Source organism: Podarcis pityusensis (genome assembly GCF_964106645.2).
Source record: "Podarcis pityusensis genome assembly, chromosome: 16".
In the NCBI taxonomy this organism is placed as follows: Eukaryota; Metazoa; Chordata; class Lepidosauria; order Squamata; family Lacertidae; genus Podarcis; species Podarcis pityusensis.
Genome location: NC_138041.1, coordinates 11,699,278 through 11,714,189, shown reverse-complemented (window position 1 = coordinate 11,714,189; position 14,912 = coordinate 11,699,278). Strand labels below are relative to the sequence as shown.

General features: G+C 46.2%; 1 protein-coding gene across 1 annotated transcript; it reads right to left on the bottom strand.

Moving 5' to 3' along the window:
• Positions 1-2: 2 nt before the first annotated feature.
• Positions 3-14,596, bottom strand: STX5 (syntaxin 5; the record flags this gene model as incomplete). The annotated part of the gene is made up of 11 exons (XM_080984389.1): positions 14,437-14,596; positions 6,824-7,046; positions 5,114-5,184; positions 4,241-4,296; positions 3,514-3,584; positions 3,125-3,241; positions 2,671-2,727; positions 2,005-2,086; positions 1,769-1,869; positions 786-907; positions 3-45 (listed from the first exon to the last, which is right to left on the bottom strand). Coding segments are annotated over exons 2-11 (924 nt in total), but the record flags the coding sequence as incomplete, so codon positions are not given.
• Positions 14,597-14,912: the final 316 nt, after the last annotated feature.

Sequence of the window (14,912 nt, the reverse complement as noted above, 5' to 3'; positions counted from 1 at the left end):
GCGCCTTCAACGTTAAGCTGAGCATCTTCCACGTTGGCGTCAATTCTACAGGATTGGCAAAAAAGGGGGGGGGAAAGGGCAGGTGAAGCCTTCAGGAGGAGCTGCCAGCTTGCTTCTTGCCTCTAGGGGAGGAGGAATAACCCTATGGAAACAAAATAAATTCCTTCCAGTAGCACCTTAGAGACCAGCTAAGTTTGTTATTGGTATGAGCTTTTGTGTGCATGCACACTTCTTCAGATACACACACATGCACACGAAAGCCCAAACTTAGTTGGTCTCTAAGGTGCTACTGGAAGGAATTTATTTCGTTTCGACTACAGCAGACCAACACGGCTACCTACCTGTAACTAGACCTATGGAAACAGCAACACTAAGTTGCCTCCCAGGATTCTTAATGAAATAACATACAGTGCATTTTGCACGTATCAGACCAGTGTAACGCCACCCCTTTTGATTTGCGGCAGCTGGTTGCTGCCTGCAGTTGTCAAGCGATGAACCCAACATTTGTGAGTCGCCCCGCTAAGGGTCATCTCTGTCTGTTGGGGGTGGTTTGCCCTTGTGTACCAGTTGCTAAGAATCACAAGTGGGAAGGAGAGTCGCTGCTGCGCTCTGGCCCTGCTTGCCAAGGCAGGAACAGGAAGCTGGACTTGGTGGGCCTTTGGCCTGATCCAGCAGTCAGGCTCTTCCCCACAAGTCGTCCCCACAAGCCTCCTCCCAAACAACCCTTGTGCTGCAATCCGCTGGCTGCCTCGAGAGGAACAGAGCTTTTCTCCCCTGCCCACTACCTCTGGATGGTCTCCTCTTGTTCTTTAACCATATGCGCCAACTGCTGGAATATGGAGCCCAGCTCCACGATAGTAGACTCGATGTTCTGCATGGTGTCTGCCCGGCTCTGGATGTACGTATCCTACAAAAGAGGAACGGGTGATGTGGGCAAGGAGTTTGGAACAGATGATCCTTAGAGTCCCTTCCAACTCTACAATTCTATGACTGCCTGCTCTCTTTTCTGTACCACTGTTACCAGGCAGATCTGTGGATATGGCACAACTGCAAGGAAGCCATGTGGTGGTCAATACTGATGATACAGAGCAGCCTTCGGCAGCTTGGTACCCTCCAGGTGTTTTTGGCGACAACTCCCATCTACAACTCCCATCATCCCTAACCACTGGCTATGCTGACTGGGGGTGATGGGAACTCAAGTTAAACAACATCTGGAAGGCCACAGCCTCTATCTTTGCTTCATGCCTCTGTAAGTTCATTTAATATTTGATCCCTGACTGGTTGGGATGTGTGTCTAGGACAGGGGTTGGAAACCTGTCAGGCTCTCCAGGAGGTGTTGGAAGTAAAACTCTCATTACTACTGGCCATAATGACTGGGAAGGATGGGGATTGGAGTCCCAACAACAGCTTGCGGGCACCAGGCTCCCCATCCCTGCGTTAGTGTGATGTGAGAACCCAAAGCAGGGCTATGCAAGTAGCAGACAGCTCAATTCTGACAGGCTCCCCCAAGCCAATAGGCTACAATTAGCAAGGCTGCCAAAGGAGAGAGGGCAAAGCTGCTCAGAAGAAACAGGGAGTTCCACCAGGGACATGAATGTTCATGAGTGCTTTTGTTTGTAGACAGATGTTTCTTATCCTATAGCTCAGCCATGGGAAGCTAAAGAATGACAACACCCGAAATAAAGCCAGTCAGCCTCTCCCATTGCTTCACACCCCTTATTTTTAGTGCAAACGTCTGCAGGCCCACCCACTCCCCCTGCCAAGGCACCTGCTCGTTGATGAGTTGCAGCTGCTGGCTGGCCCGGTTGTCCATGTCAATAGCCACGTCCCCCGAGTGCCGTCGTTCATCCTGAAGCATAGCGGAGCCACCTGTGGACATCAGCCAGCGAGGTCAGACTGCTTCCCCCACCTCATTTCAACCCCACCTTCCCTCCTTCAATGGGGTACCTGCAGCACCACTTTCCAGTTCCCTCTGGCACCAGGGGACTCCCTGCTCCGACTCACCTAGATTGCTTGCGGCGAGGGGAATGGCGGAGACCGGGGGGCGGGAGAACTGTTCTCGTCGAGTCTTCTGCTGCTTAAGGTTCTGGGGAAGGAAGTTGGGAGGGTCAGGGCAGGCCAAGCAATCAAGGCACTCAGGCCGGTGGGTCTTAATGTGCACAAGTTAAAGTTTCCCTATCATCCCATTGCCCATTGCATAATATCACTAGCTCCCCCAGGTGTGGGGAAACATTGGCTCTCCAGACATTGCTTGAACTACATCATCCATGGCCACTGGGGCTGATGCGAGTTGTACTTCAGCAACATCTGGAGGCCCAAAGGTTTCCCAAGCTTGCTTCACATCTAGTGGTGATGATCCATAAGGTTGTAGGTTGTACAATTTACACAGACTTTTCACCACCTCTCATGGAAACTTGACACTGTGGTTTCCGCTTTTTTAAGCCCATTTTTCTCCAAACGAAGGATAACAATATAGATAACAAAGGTTCAAATTTAGGCAGTCTCCATTTGCTTTTGCCTTTGATCAGGGTTGATAAGGCATTCATTTTATAATTGTGTTTATAGGGTGGGGGGGTGTAGTCAAGAGCTGCCTTATGTTGTGTGAGGCAGCTAAAACGACGGAAGCTCACTTTGGCAAAGTTTGATATTGGTAGCTTACAAGCAACTTACCTCTGTCCGCACCTCCAGAACAGACTTGAAATCGTTGGACATGGAGGCTAACTTGGACTAGAAAAGAAGGGAAGGGAAGAAGAGTGAGGAAGGCAAAATCTGACCTTCCTGCCACCCTCTCTGGCCAGAGAAAACCTATTCCCACATCCAGACCCTGTCACTGCTGCTAATCCCAAAATATCCAAAAGGCAAGCAGGGATGCATGAACAGTATACCTCCAAATTCTGCATCCAGGAAAAAAGATGACTTCTGCAAGCTGAATAAATTATGCATATTATTTTCCAAGCTGTCAGAATTTATTCTATTGCTTCTGAGTTGGGGGGGGGGGAATGAGCTATCTACAGTACCCAAGTCCTGTTCTTTTGGGATGGGGGAAACCCTCTGGCTCTGAAGACATTTAAGGCCCGCAAACTTTTAGGCTTGCATTTTTTCAACCCTCTGCCTCAGGCCTGACCTGCAGTGACACCACCACGGTGTTGGAGTGAGTTTGCACGTGCCTCCCACTCTGGCTGCCTTTCGCCTTGACAAACTCTTGCAGCTGTGCGATCTGTTTGTTCAGGCTGTTGATGTCCTGTTGAGAGAGAGAGAAAGAGGAACTGCCTGAAGAGGCAACATGAGGTTGCCAAGAGGCGCTAAATCAGGAGACTGCCCCTTTAAGAGAGCTTGGAAGAGGAGGAGGAGGTGGCAACCAGCAAGCATGACACACCACAGTGCTGCCTCCCACGTTCTCTGGCACTTGCTTGGCTTTCCTTCCCCATCCAATGGACATTCCAAGTGACGCAACGGAATGAAAAGCGAAGGCAGCCAAAGGAGGAGCAGGACAGAGGAGGCCCTCTAGCTCACCTGCTTGATGATGTAAGTCAGCTCCTCAATCTCCACCGCCTTGTCATCAAACAGAGATTTCCGCTTGGCCACTGAAGATACAGAAAAGTGTAGCGCATTAACCCATTTTCAGTCTGGGGGCCACATTCCCCTCTGGGCAACCTTCCAGGGGCCACATGCCACATGGTGGGTGGGACCAGAAGCAAAAACAGGCAGATCAATGTAACCTTTGTAGAGTGGGATAGTTTCTGCACACACACCTCCCTATGCCTTTGGTTCAAGGAGGCAAGAGGTGTTATCAGAGCTAAAGGACACGGCCCAGGCAGAAACCCTCAAGGTAGGTTTGAAGTAAGGCCCATAAGGGGAGAGATGAACTGGGTACAGTCCTGAGGGTTAGATCACGAGGCCCTGAGGCTCCCAGCCCTCTATATTAACTCCCATTCTCACCAACCAAGCCCGGCCCCTCTCCCTTCACTTGTGCCTTCCACGTTATGGAAGTGGAAGCTTGTCCTAGACAGGACAAGCTAAGGTGCCACAGTTGCTCTCAGCCCAGCTCCCTGCCTTCGTCCAAGCACAGCATTCATGGTCAACCACTGTGTACACCACTCCCCTGGCCTCCCAACACCTCCTCAGCTTTTCATTGACATCAAATGACAAGTCAAAACTCAGCCAGTAACTGTGTGATGTGGATCGGTTTCCCCCACTCCCCACAGTAGGCTCCAGCTTCATCCACACTCCAAATACTCACAGATTGTTAGCTTCTCCAGCTTGGCAAAAGTGTTGCTGAGGTCCTTCCCAATCCGCCTGAGAATCACAAGGAGTTGAAATTAACAACAACGGATGCAGAACTCAACCACCTCGCCTAATTTTTCATTTTATCATCAGATGTTCAAATTGCATGAAACTAACAAATCTTAAAACTGGAAGGGGCAAGGAGTTATTATGCACAGTGTTGGACCACCCCTGTGTGCTGGATTTCGACATTCCACATTTTCAAAAGGCCTTGCCCGCCGGCGGAAAAATGGTAGTGGCTTCGGGCAGGTTATCACAGAGCTCTTGCAAGATCTCCCTGTTGCTTCTCCTCACTTCTCTGGAGCCACCGCCAGAAAAGCAAGGAGAAGCGGCTGCAGCTACTGGATTCTACAGCCAGATCTCATGGACCTCTCAATACTGCTTCTCCTAACTTCTCCAGAGCCCCCACGCATATCGCCTGCCCCCCACTGCTGCAAGAGAAGCAAGGAGAAGCGGCTGTGGTTTCCAAGTTCTGTTGAGATCTCATGGACCTCTTGCAAGGGCTAGGGAACCTCCAATTGTCTTCAACTGTTGGTCATAGCAGCTAGGGCTGATGGGAGCTGTAGTTCAGCAACACCTGGAGGACCACAGATTCCCCAGCCCTCCTCCAAGCTTGTCCTCCATGTTTCCAACCACTTACCAACTTAACCCCTACTCCCTGCTTCCAGTACCTGCCATCTCACCAGCCATGAGTGCTGGACCTTACTGGCTGTGGGGCTGGGCTCCCAACACTGTATAGGGAAAACCTATTTCTCTGGATCCCCCTGCAGTGCTACATTCTCATATGTCCCTGAAACGTCCCCATGAAGCGATGGGTTGATAAACTCACTTGGCCATGACAGTGAATTCGCTTCTTTGCCGAATGGCGTTCAGCACTGGCTTGTTTGGCTGAAGCCCATTCTGAAAAAAGAAGAAAATGAAAGACAACTGAGACTGTGTTAAGAATAAACAAAAATATGAAAGAAAGAGTAACCCCTGGACACTTCTCTTTTTACTGGTCCAACTTCTCCCTGGTGGAAAAAAATCTACCTACACCTGTCAGAATACCAGCCACGCTTTGCTCCCTGTCTCCCAACAAACAACACAATGGCCCGGTACAAAAAGAAGCAACTTTATTTTTGGGGGGTCTCCAGCATTTTTAGATGCCAACCTTATGTACCCAGGAAATTCCAGCAGTCTGTGGGAGAATTTCTTCTGCAAGTTCTAAAGATCTCAGAAGCCCACCCCACAGTAGCTCAGAGCAGGGCTTTTAGGGTGGCTGCCCGTGTTGGTGGAATGGCATTCCTTTCAGGATACAATGATGCCCCGCTATCTGTACTTTCCAGTACTTTCCAATAGCAGACATTTTTGCTCCAACAGGCTTTCTCCACTGGAGAAATGGATCTATGCCACGAGTGTCTTTTTTGGGGGGTATAGTTTCAGTTTTGTTTTAAGTGTATCTGCTGGGTTTTGTGTTTTATCTGGTTATTTTGCTGGTTTTGTTATACATTGCATTGACAATAAGTGTAGAATGCAATCATAAATTGATTATGGTGACGATAACGTTAACAATAATCAACCTGCCACTTAAGCTTATAAAATTACTTACAGTGGTACCTTGGTTCTCGAAGTTAATCCATTCTGGGAGTCCGTTCGACTCCCAAAACTGTTTGAAAACCAAGGAACAGCTTCTGATTGGCTGCAGGAGATTCCTGCACTCAAGCGGAACCCATGTCAGAAGTTCAGCTTCCGAAAAACATTCACAAACCGGAACACTTACTTCCGGGTTTGCGGAGTTCGGGAGCCGATTTGCTCAGGAGCTGATTTGTTCGGGAGCCAAGCTGTTCAAGTATCAAGTTACCACTATATATACTACATATTATTGCTGTATAAAGGCCAGTTACGCAAACAAAACATATATAAAGACTGATCATTAAAATACAGAACAAAACAATCCCAATTAAAACATTACAATGTGAAACACCCATAATTAAAATACCCAATAAAATAATCCCAGTATCCTGTTATAAGCATTCTCAATGAGGTGTACAAATTTAACAATAAAACAGGTTTTTAAAAATCACAGTTACATAACGTGACATTAAACACTAGAAAAGACACTGAGAGGAAAGTCTCCATTTGTGGCAATGGAAACTTCCTTCCTGGGACTTAACAGGAGCTTGGTGGGCAGGGGAGATGCCCTTGGTGGATTTTCATCAGCACCAAGAAAGTTAGGGAAAGTGAAACGCCCCTTTCCTGGGATCCAGGCCATGCTTCACTCACACACTCCCATTCATTCAATTACTCTCACGCACGCACACAAATCATGCACATTAATTGCTGTTAATGTCTCATCTCACTTGGCCCTTAGTTAACATCGGGAACAGCGCATGTGACAGGTTCAGGGCATCCTCCACCCATTCCCATGCCTTGATTTACAGCTGTCTCTATCAGGCCTCCAGCCTAGAGAGGTGTAATTGCAGGAGTTCTGCACACTGGCCGCAAGAGTTAGGTCTATGCAAATCCGCTTGCCTCCAACTCGGCCTTAAGTGGCCCTCACCTGTCTGCTCTGCAAGGACTTGCAGGCGGAGAGAAATTCCTGGGTGCGATCTTGACACGACATGGTGTCCCACTGTGGAGGAGGTGGCGCAACTGGGCTTGGGGCAGGGGTGGCAGCGAGCGGGGGCAGAACTTGCGTCTGGGAAGGGCCCAGGTAAACGCCCTGCTCCGTGTTTCTAGAGCCGTGGCGTCTCCTCGTATTCATGGAGGCTCATAACCTGGTGCTGAGAGAGAGAGAGAGAGAGAGAGAGAGAGAGAGAAAGAAAGAAAGAGAAAGAGAGAGAGAGAGAGAGAGAGAGGTGGTCATCAGCGCCCAGCAATGAAAACTTCAACCTTGCTCTCAAATTGCACCAGACAGGCTTCCCCACCCCATTGTAAAAACACTTAAATCCACAAGGGGCAATCTAAAAGTTGTTAGACTCAAATTCCCATGATCCAGGTAGCAGCTGAGTGGACAGGGATAATGGGAGCTGCAGTTCAATATCTGGAGAGCCAATAGTTCCACCACTGACTTAAAACCTGCAACCCTTTCAAGTATGGTGTTTATTATTGCATTTATTAATTTTATATCTCACCCTTCCTCCCACAGGAGCATCAGTGACCAATACAATTATTTTTATGGGGTGGGGGGTCAATATTCCATACACACACACTATTCCAAACATGAAAACCATAAAAATATTATCTGCTTTTAGCAGTTACTGATTTAAAGCTCTAACCCTCCCATCAAAAAATAAAAAACATTTTGCCAATCTTGAGAATTAATTTCACAATTTCCCATATTGTTTTCAGTTAGGTTAAACTTCTCATCAGGTCACAAATAATCATATAAATACTGGGGGGGGGGGAATTCTTGGGAGGTCACACTGAACTTAAAATTAATTGTTCAATGGGCTTTAACAGTCTATTTGCTTGAGAAAGAACTGTGTGATTAGCCAAGGAACGTGCAGTTTGATGTATGGGCAGCCAGCTTGTTTCCAGTTCTCCCAGTTTTTCTTTTCCTTGGGCTCCTGTTAGAGCTTTTAAATCTCTGTAAAGGTATCTTATCGTGTGCAATCCCTTCTGTTTATAACCATTGGGCTGTATTTCTTTTCTTTTGATGTAAGAACAAGGGATGGTAACAGAAAGGAGCAATTGGGGAGATCAGAGAGTGACCATAATTTCAAAGTCAGAGATGTGCTACAGCCAAGGGATTTAAAATAAATTGACAACAAATGTGAGAGGTCTGTTTCATCATTAGAATTACATTTCATGCATGGGCTGCGTCATAAATTTGGTGGAATGCTCCCCACCCCCGCCAATATGTCGATTTGTATATGTTGGCAGTCTTGCTTGCTTGGATGATTAAATTAAGAGATTCTAAAATCTTTCAAAAGCTGGCAGATCAGTACAGAAAGGAAGGACTTGGAATAACATTTTTAACTTAGGTAAGATAATTATTTGTACAGTAGTGACCGTTCCCAACTATGTTGCCAGTTTGAGGGATCTAATTATATGTATTTGATGAAAGGCCTATTGTTCTTTTTCTTTAACTGTTTCCAACTTTTTGAAATCATTACTCCAAGATACTTTATTTGCTTTTAGCACAATTTAATTTTGGATTGGTTAAGGCGCAATTTATCCAGTTGTGCGATATTGAAAGGCAACATCTCTGACTTTTTGTAGATGGATCCCATTCCCGAGATTTCACCTTAACAAAACGTCTTCAAGAACATTTGGTAAGGATATATTTGGTTTTTCTAACCCTGATATCATCTGCAAATAGGTTAAGCTTTTGTTCCACTCCTTCCACTGATACTCCTTTAATCAAATCATCTCCCCTAACTTTGGTAGCCAAAGGGTCCAGGGATATGGCAAAAAGCAGGGGTGGCAAAGGGTACCACTCTGTATACTGAATCTTGGGGGGGGGGGGGGGTCCTGTCCATTAAGTCTGATAGTTCTCTGAGAATTCTCAAACAGGTTTTTCAAAACAGTTACAAATATTGTGGGAAATTACAACTTTTCTAATAACGGATATAGTATTAAGTAATTAATTAATTAATTCCGTATACTGCCCTATACCCATAAATTTCAGGGCAGTCCACGACACAAAATGACAATATAGAAAATGCAAAGCACATAACAAAAATAAGAACAAAAGCAAACAAATAATCCCCCCTCTCACAACACACTTTAAAAGGGCGTCATGTGTAAATCAGCCCAAGGCTGATTTCTAGCTACTAGTTTCACAGAATCTGGTGCATAAAGGTGTATAATGAAGTCGCCAGTCGAATCTTCCTGGGGAGAGTGTTCCACAGGTAGGGAGCCATTGCAGAAAAGGCCTCTTCTTGTGTTGCCACCCTGAGGACCTTGAGGGGAGGAGGCACACAAAGAAGGGCCTCAGAGGATGATCTCAGGGTAGGTTTATATGGGGAGAGGCAGTCCTTGAGGTACTGTGGTCCTGAACCATTTACGGCTCTGTCAAAACCAGCACTTTGAAATGGGACCAGCAGCTAACTGGTCCCCAGTGCAGTCAGACCAGGATTGGTGTAATGTGCTCAAACTGCCTTGCCCCAGTGAACAACCCAGTCACCGAATTCTGCACTACCTGAAGTTTCTGAACCAAGCTGAATAAATTCTCCCAGCCCAATCTGTCAAATGCTTTTCTAGAATGATACTATCAATGTTACTTTTCTTGGTTCCCCCTGCCCCAGGTAGATTGCATTAATATCCTAATAGGATCAGCTATATGCTGCTCCTTAACAAAGCCTACTTGATCCGTGTCTACAATTGTGGATAAGAGAAGTGGATGTCAACCCGTCTGCCAAAAGTTTCCTAAAAATCTTTGCATCTTTTTAAATTAGTGGTATAGGTCAATACTAGTATACAAAATGGCGTCTGTCTCAGGTTTCTGAAATTCAATCACCTACGATTCCTTCCAAGTGGCAGGTACTTGACACCCCCAGAGCATAAAGTTGAATAGCCTCCCCATTTTAGGAAACTTGCTCCTTAAACATTTTGTAAAAAAAAAAAAAAAGGAGGTGAAGCCATCTAATCCTGGGGCGTTTGCAGGTTTTAGTTTAAGGGGATTTTTCCTACTTCATTTTCTGCTATAGATTCACATAGATAACTTCACTGATCTCTGTCCAGGGGTTTTAGATTTACTTCACTGAGATAACTGCTAATTTGCATATTATATGTTACTTTATATTTATATATTTCATTGTAAAAGCCTCTACATCCCGCCCACCAACCTTCTTTCGAAAGGTGTTTTCCTCCCTGTCCTTGAATACACGTGATATATTTCTAGAATTTCTTATTAGTTCATAAACTAAGAGTTTTGATTTTTTTGTCACAGAATTTGTAGTATTTTTGACTGATATATTGTGGCTTTTAAGAACATAGCAGTGCTGGCCCAAAACATCTTCCTGTCTGAGTCAGTGGAAGAAGATTGGAAAAAATTTAAAGTATACTTACAGAAACATTATAAAATTAATGAGTGTTAGAGGGATGCGGGAATGAATTAACATGGTTTTAGTAGAAATGCAACAAAGAATTAAGTAAAAGTTGATTGACATTGGGTTAAATTGAAAAAAGTTAAGGTTAATTCGTTAAAACTACAGAATCAAAATTGAGAAAGATGGGAAGAACTTGCTGAAATAGTGAATTGAACTAGAATACAAAAAAAGGGAGGTGTGAGGAGGTCGATGAAATAAGTTAAGGAAAGGTAAAGATATGGAATATTGGATGTGTTTTTTAGCTTTTTTTTTGTCTGTTTTTTTTTTTGCTGTACTATTGTATGGTTTTTATATGTTTTATGTGTTTTGTTATTGTTTTTTTTTTGCTACTTTATTGTTATTTCTTTTTTTTCTTCTGTAATTCTTAAACTTTTAATAAATATCATTTAAAAAACAAACAAACAAACAAAAAACAAAACATCTTCCTGTCTGAAGCAGAGCCTAAATGGCACCACAACCACTCCAGTAGGGCCAACACAAAAAGTATTTGCTGCACTGTTCAGACACCAATCCCCACCACTCCTGAAGCAGACCACTTTGTCCTGCCACTTGGCTCCCAACACATACACACCCTCGCTACCAGGATAAGGCTACCAATGGCTACTATCTCCACTGTCAGAAGCAGTAAGTGTCTAAATACTAGTTTCTAGAAACCATCGATGGGGAGAGTGCTGTTTCATGCAGGTCCTGTTTGTAGGCTTCCCACTGGGGCATCTAAGTGGCCACATGCTGGACAAGACAGGTCATTTGGTCTGAGCCAGCAGCCAGGCTCCTTCTGTGTTTTTATGTTAACTCTGATCTCCACCAGAACTAAGCTGAAAAACAAACGAAGGCACCCAGTGCCCTAGGACAAACTGCTCTAAACTACTAGCAACGGCTTCTTCCCCCACAGTGCTCAGTACGAATCCAAGAGATTCCTAAGTTCCACTGCTTTCCTTTTGGATTCGAAAAACTACCACTCCTAATTCAGTGGGAGGAAATTTAGATTTCACAAAGGCCCAAGTAGTGATACCAATTGGGCAAGTGAGAATCTGGCTGCTTTGTGGTTGTATGAACTAACACAGGGGTCAGCAACCTTTTTCAGCTGTGGACCGGTCCACCGTCCCTCAGACCATGTGGTGGGCTGAACTATACATATTTTTTTTGGGGGGGGGTTAAATGAATTCCTATGCCCCACAAATAATCCAAAGATGCATTTTAAATAAAAGGACACATTCTACTCATGTAAAAACACACTGATTCCTGGGTCATCCGTGGGCTGGATTGAGGTGATGGGACCGCATCCGGCCCACGGGCCTTAGGTTGCCTACCCCTGAACTAACATCTACTCTCCCCACAAGTTCTGAATCGCTTAGCAATAACAGAAGATTATCAGTCTTCCAAACCACCACCTTGCTGGCACAAATAACAAAGAGTTTTGTGGCGATATAAGGAGACAGATTTATTGTAGCATACGCTTTATCATTCACTATATTTATAAGAAGCACTTTTAGATCACCGTTAACCTTCAAAGATACCAGAGTGAGTGGTATCCAATCGGCAGGAATAAACTAATTGTGGACATATTGGCTGGGGCTGATGGGAGCTGGAATCCCCTGACCCTGCTTAACATAAATATACAATGCAGCTGCATTTGAAATACTGTGCAGAAACAATATAAGTGAACAGGAAAAGGTGCAGAAAAGAATGACTACATTTATCGAAGGGCTGGAGCACTTTTCCTATAAGGAAAAGAGAAGTCAAGTGGGGCTTTCTTTTTTAGAGAAAAAAAACCGTCTGGGAGAGGGGAGGAAATATTACAGCAACTTCTATTATTACAAATTGTCTAACAAAGAGTGGAGAAAGAGAAACTGTTTCCCCTTCTCAGAGTCAGCAGGTTTGGAACAGGCATGCTATTTCATGCAGTACAATGAACAATTAACTTAATCAAACTTGCACTGTGGATATGGGCAGCTAGTAAAACTTGCGCCACTAAAAGTGGATACCCTAAAAAGACCAACAAATTGGAAACCTTTGCATACCTATAGTTATTTGTTTTGACTTTTTTCCTGAATGCAGTATGTTTGTTTATCCTATGACAAATATGTATAAAATCAGTATTTTAAAAACTTATCAAACTTAATGCCTGAAGTTTTGGTGAAGTGCCTACTAGCTAGGACAGCTTTAAAAGAAAGCATTAGAAAGGGTTGTGGAAGAGGAAGAGATCTACTAACTGTCAAAAAGGAACTTCAAACACAGTCTACCCAGGAATCCAACAAATGACATCCAGCCTTGGAACACAGGGATTCTGTACCTCTCCTTCAATCAATCTTACCTGAAAATAAGCCTCACTGTATTCAATGGGGCTTACACCCAGGGAAGGGCATACAAGACTGAGAGGAAGGAAGGCAGGGCCCCTACGGTAGTGTTAGGGGTTCAGAGGGGCTCGGAAACCCCAGTGCAAGTGTGGGACTCAGACCCCTTCAGCACCAAACTGTGAACAGCATCAGCTCAGAGTCTCCCAATATCCATCTCCAGCCTTCCCCTCTCCAGTAAAGCGGGGAAAGTCTGGGGTATATTTGGACCCTCGGCAGTACAGCCTTGGCCACCCCTTAGCCAGATAACCAGCTCCAACCCTCCTTTCCTTTCTTAAAGCCAGAAGCACTACTGTAGTTGCACTGCACCCTCCAAAGCTCAATTAATCTGTAGGGTAAGGGTGGCAGGAAGGAGAGTGGGGTTCCCCCATCACCCTCAGAAAGGGACAACATGGGTTGCTTGTCAGAGCGAGGGAAAATGCGGGCCGCTTGGGATGCTTCTGAAAACATAGATGAAGCTAAGCCAAAACAGAAAGTAAAACACAAAGTAACATAGGAAGCTGCGTCTCTCATAACACTAGAATTAGAAAATAGTCAAGGAAGCCGGATGTTAAAAGATTCAGGACAGGCAAAAGAACGTATTTCTTTCTGCAGTGCACAGTTAAACTATGAAATTCGCTCCCACAAGAGGCAGGGATGGCCACCAAGTTGGATGGCTTTAGAAGAGGATTAGACAAATTCATGGCTAATAAGGCTATCAATATTTACCAGGCATAATGGCTATGTTCTACCTCCAGTTGGAGGCAGGATTATTCTGAATATCAGTTGCTGGAAAACACAGCAAGGGAGAGTGCTGTGCACTCAAATTGTTCTTGTGGACTTCCTAGAGACATCCGTTAAGCCACCATGAGAACAGGATGCTGGACTAGATGGACCAGTAGCCTGATCCAGCAGAATGTTCTTATGCCTTCTACAGAGCCAGCCCTACCAAACTCAGTATTGTTTACACTGACAGTCAGTGGGTGTCCAAAGTTTCACACAAGTGCTCTCTCCCAGCCCAACCTGGAGATGCTGGGAACTGGGACCTTCTGGATGCAAAGCAGATGGCTCAACCACCGAGCTACGGCCCTTCCCCTCAAATTAAGATTCTAGTCCTCACGGTCCACCACTGAGCTATGGCCCTTTCTTGAGGGGCTGCCACATACATAGAATCATGGAATTGTAGAGTTGGAAGGGACTACGGGGGTCATCTAGTCCAACCCCCTGGAATGCAGAAATTGCCCTACATGGGGCTCGAACCCACACACCCCTAATATTAAGAGTCTCATGTTCTGCTACCGACTGAGCTATCCGGGTGAGGTTGAAAGAAGGGAAATGTTTTCAACCACTATCTGTGGAAGAGGAAAGTGGAGAATTGGAAGTGGGGAGGAGGGAGAGAGAGAGAGAGACCTCAATTCGTAATGATACCCAGGAAAGGAGGAGGGGGGAAAGCTTTCGTTCCTGTCAGAAAGGGGAGGGTGAAGACACACGAGAGGAAGGACTTGGACCAATAGGCTGGGGGAGGGATTTGGAGCAGGACACGAAAGAGAAGGGACTGGAGACCACAATCTGTGGGGAAGGGGGAAACATTTCACGGGGACACACAAAGGGGGAAAGGGCTCCGGCCGCTGTCCCTGAAAAAGGGGGGAACTCTTTGAAGCGGGAGGGGGGACCACACCGGGTGGGGGAACTTTTACGGAGGAGCACCGCGCTCGGCAAGAGTAGCGGGGGGGGGGGCGACGGCGAAGCCTGAGGCATATATGAGAGGCGGACCCCCGACTCACCGGCTTCGCGGACCCGGACCCAGCTCTAGGCGCTGCCTCCCTCCTCAGTTCCGAACACCGGCCTCCGGATCGAACGACCAAACAAGCCGAAAGGAGGGCGGGCCGCCGACGTCACTGCCACGTACCCCCTCGGCGGCGGACGTCACACGCACGACGCCGAGAGCGACGTCTGTTAGCAGCGCCTCTTTCGCTAGCGCGCGCCTGCGTATGTCCTCCCCGCCCCTCCAGCGACGCGGCTTCTTTTCGCTGACGTTGCGGTTGAGGGAGGCGGGGCTCTGTTGCTATGCGACAAAAGGCGGGCGCTTCCCGGGATCCTTGGCAAACGGGGGGGGGGGGGAGAGTGTAGAGTCGGGATTTTGTTGCTAGGCAATCAAGAGCCGGCGGGGCCTGCATTCCAGAATAAAGGATTTACCTGGGAGTTAGCTGTAATTGAAATGGGTCGGGCTGGCTGCTGAGTAAATGTGCGTAGGATTGGG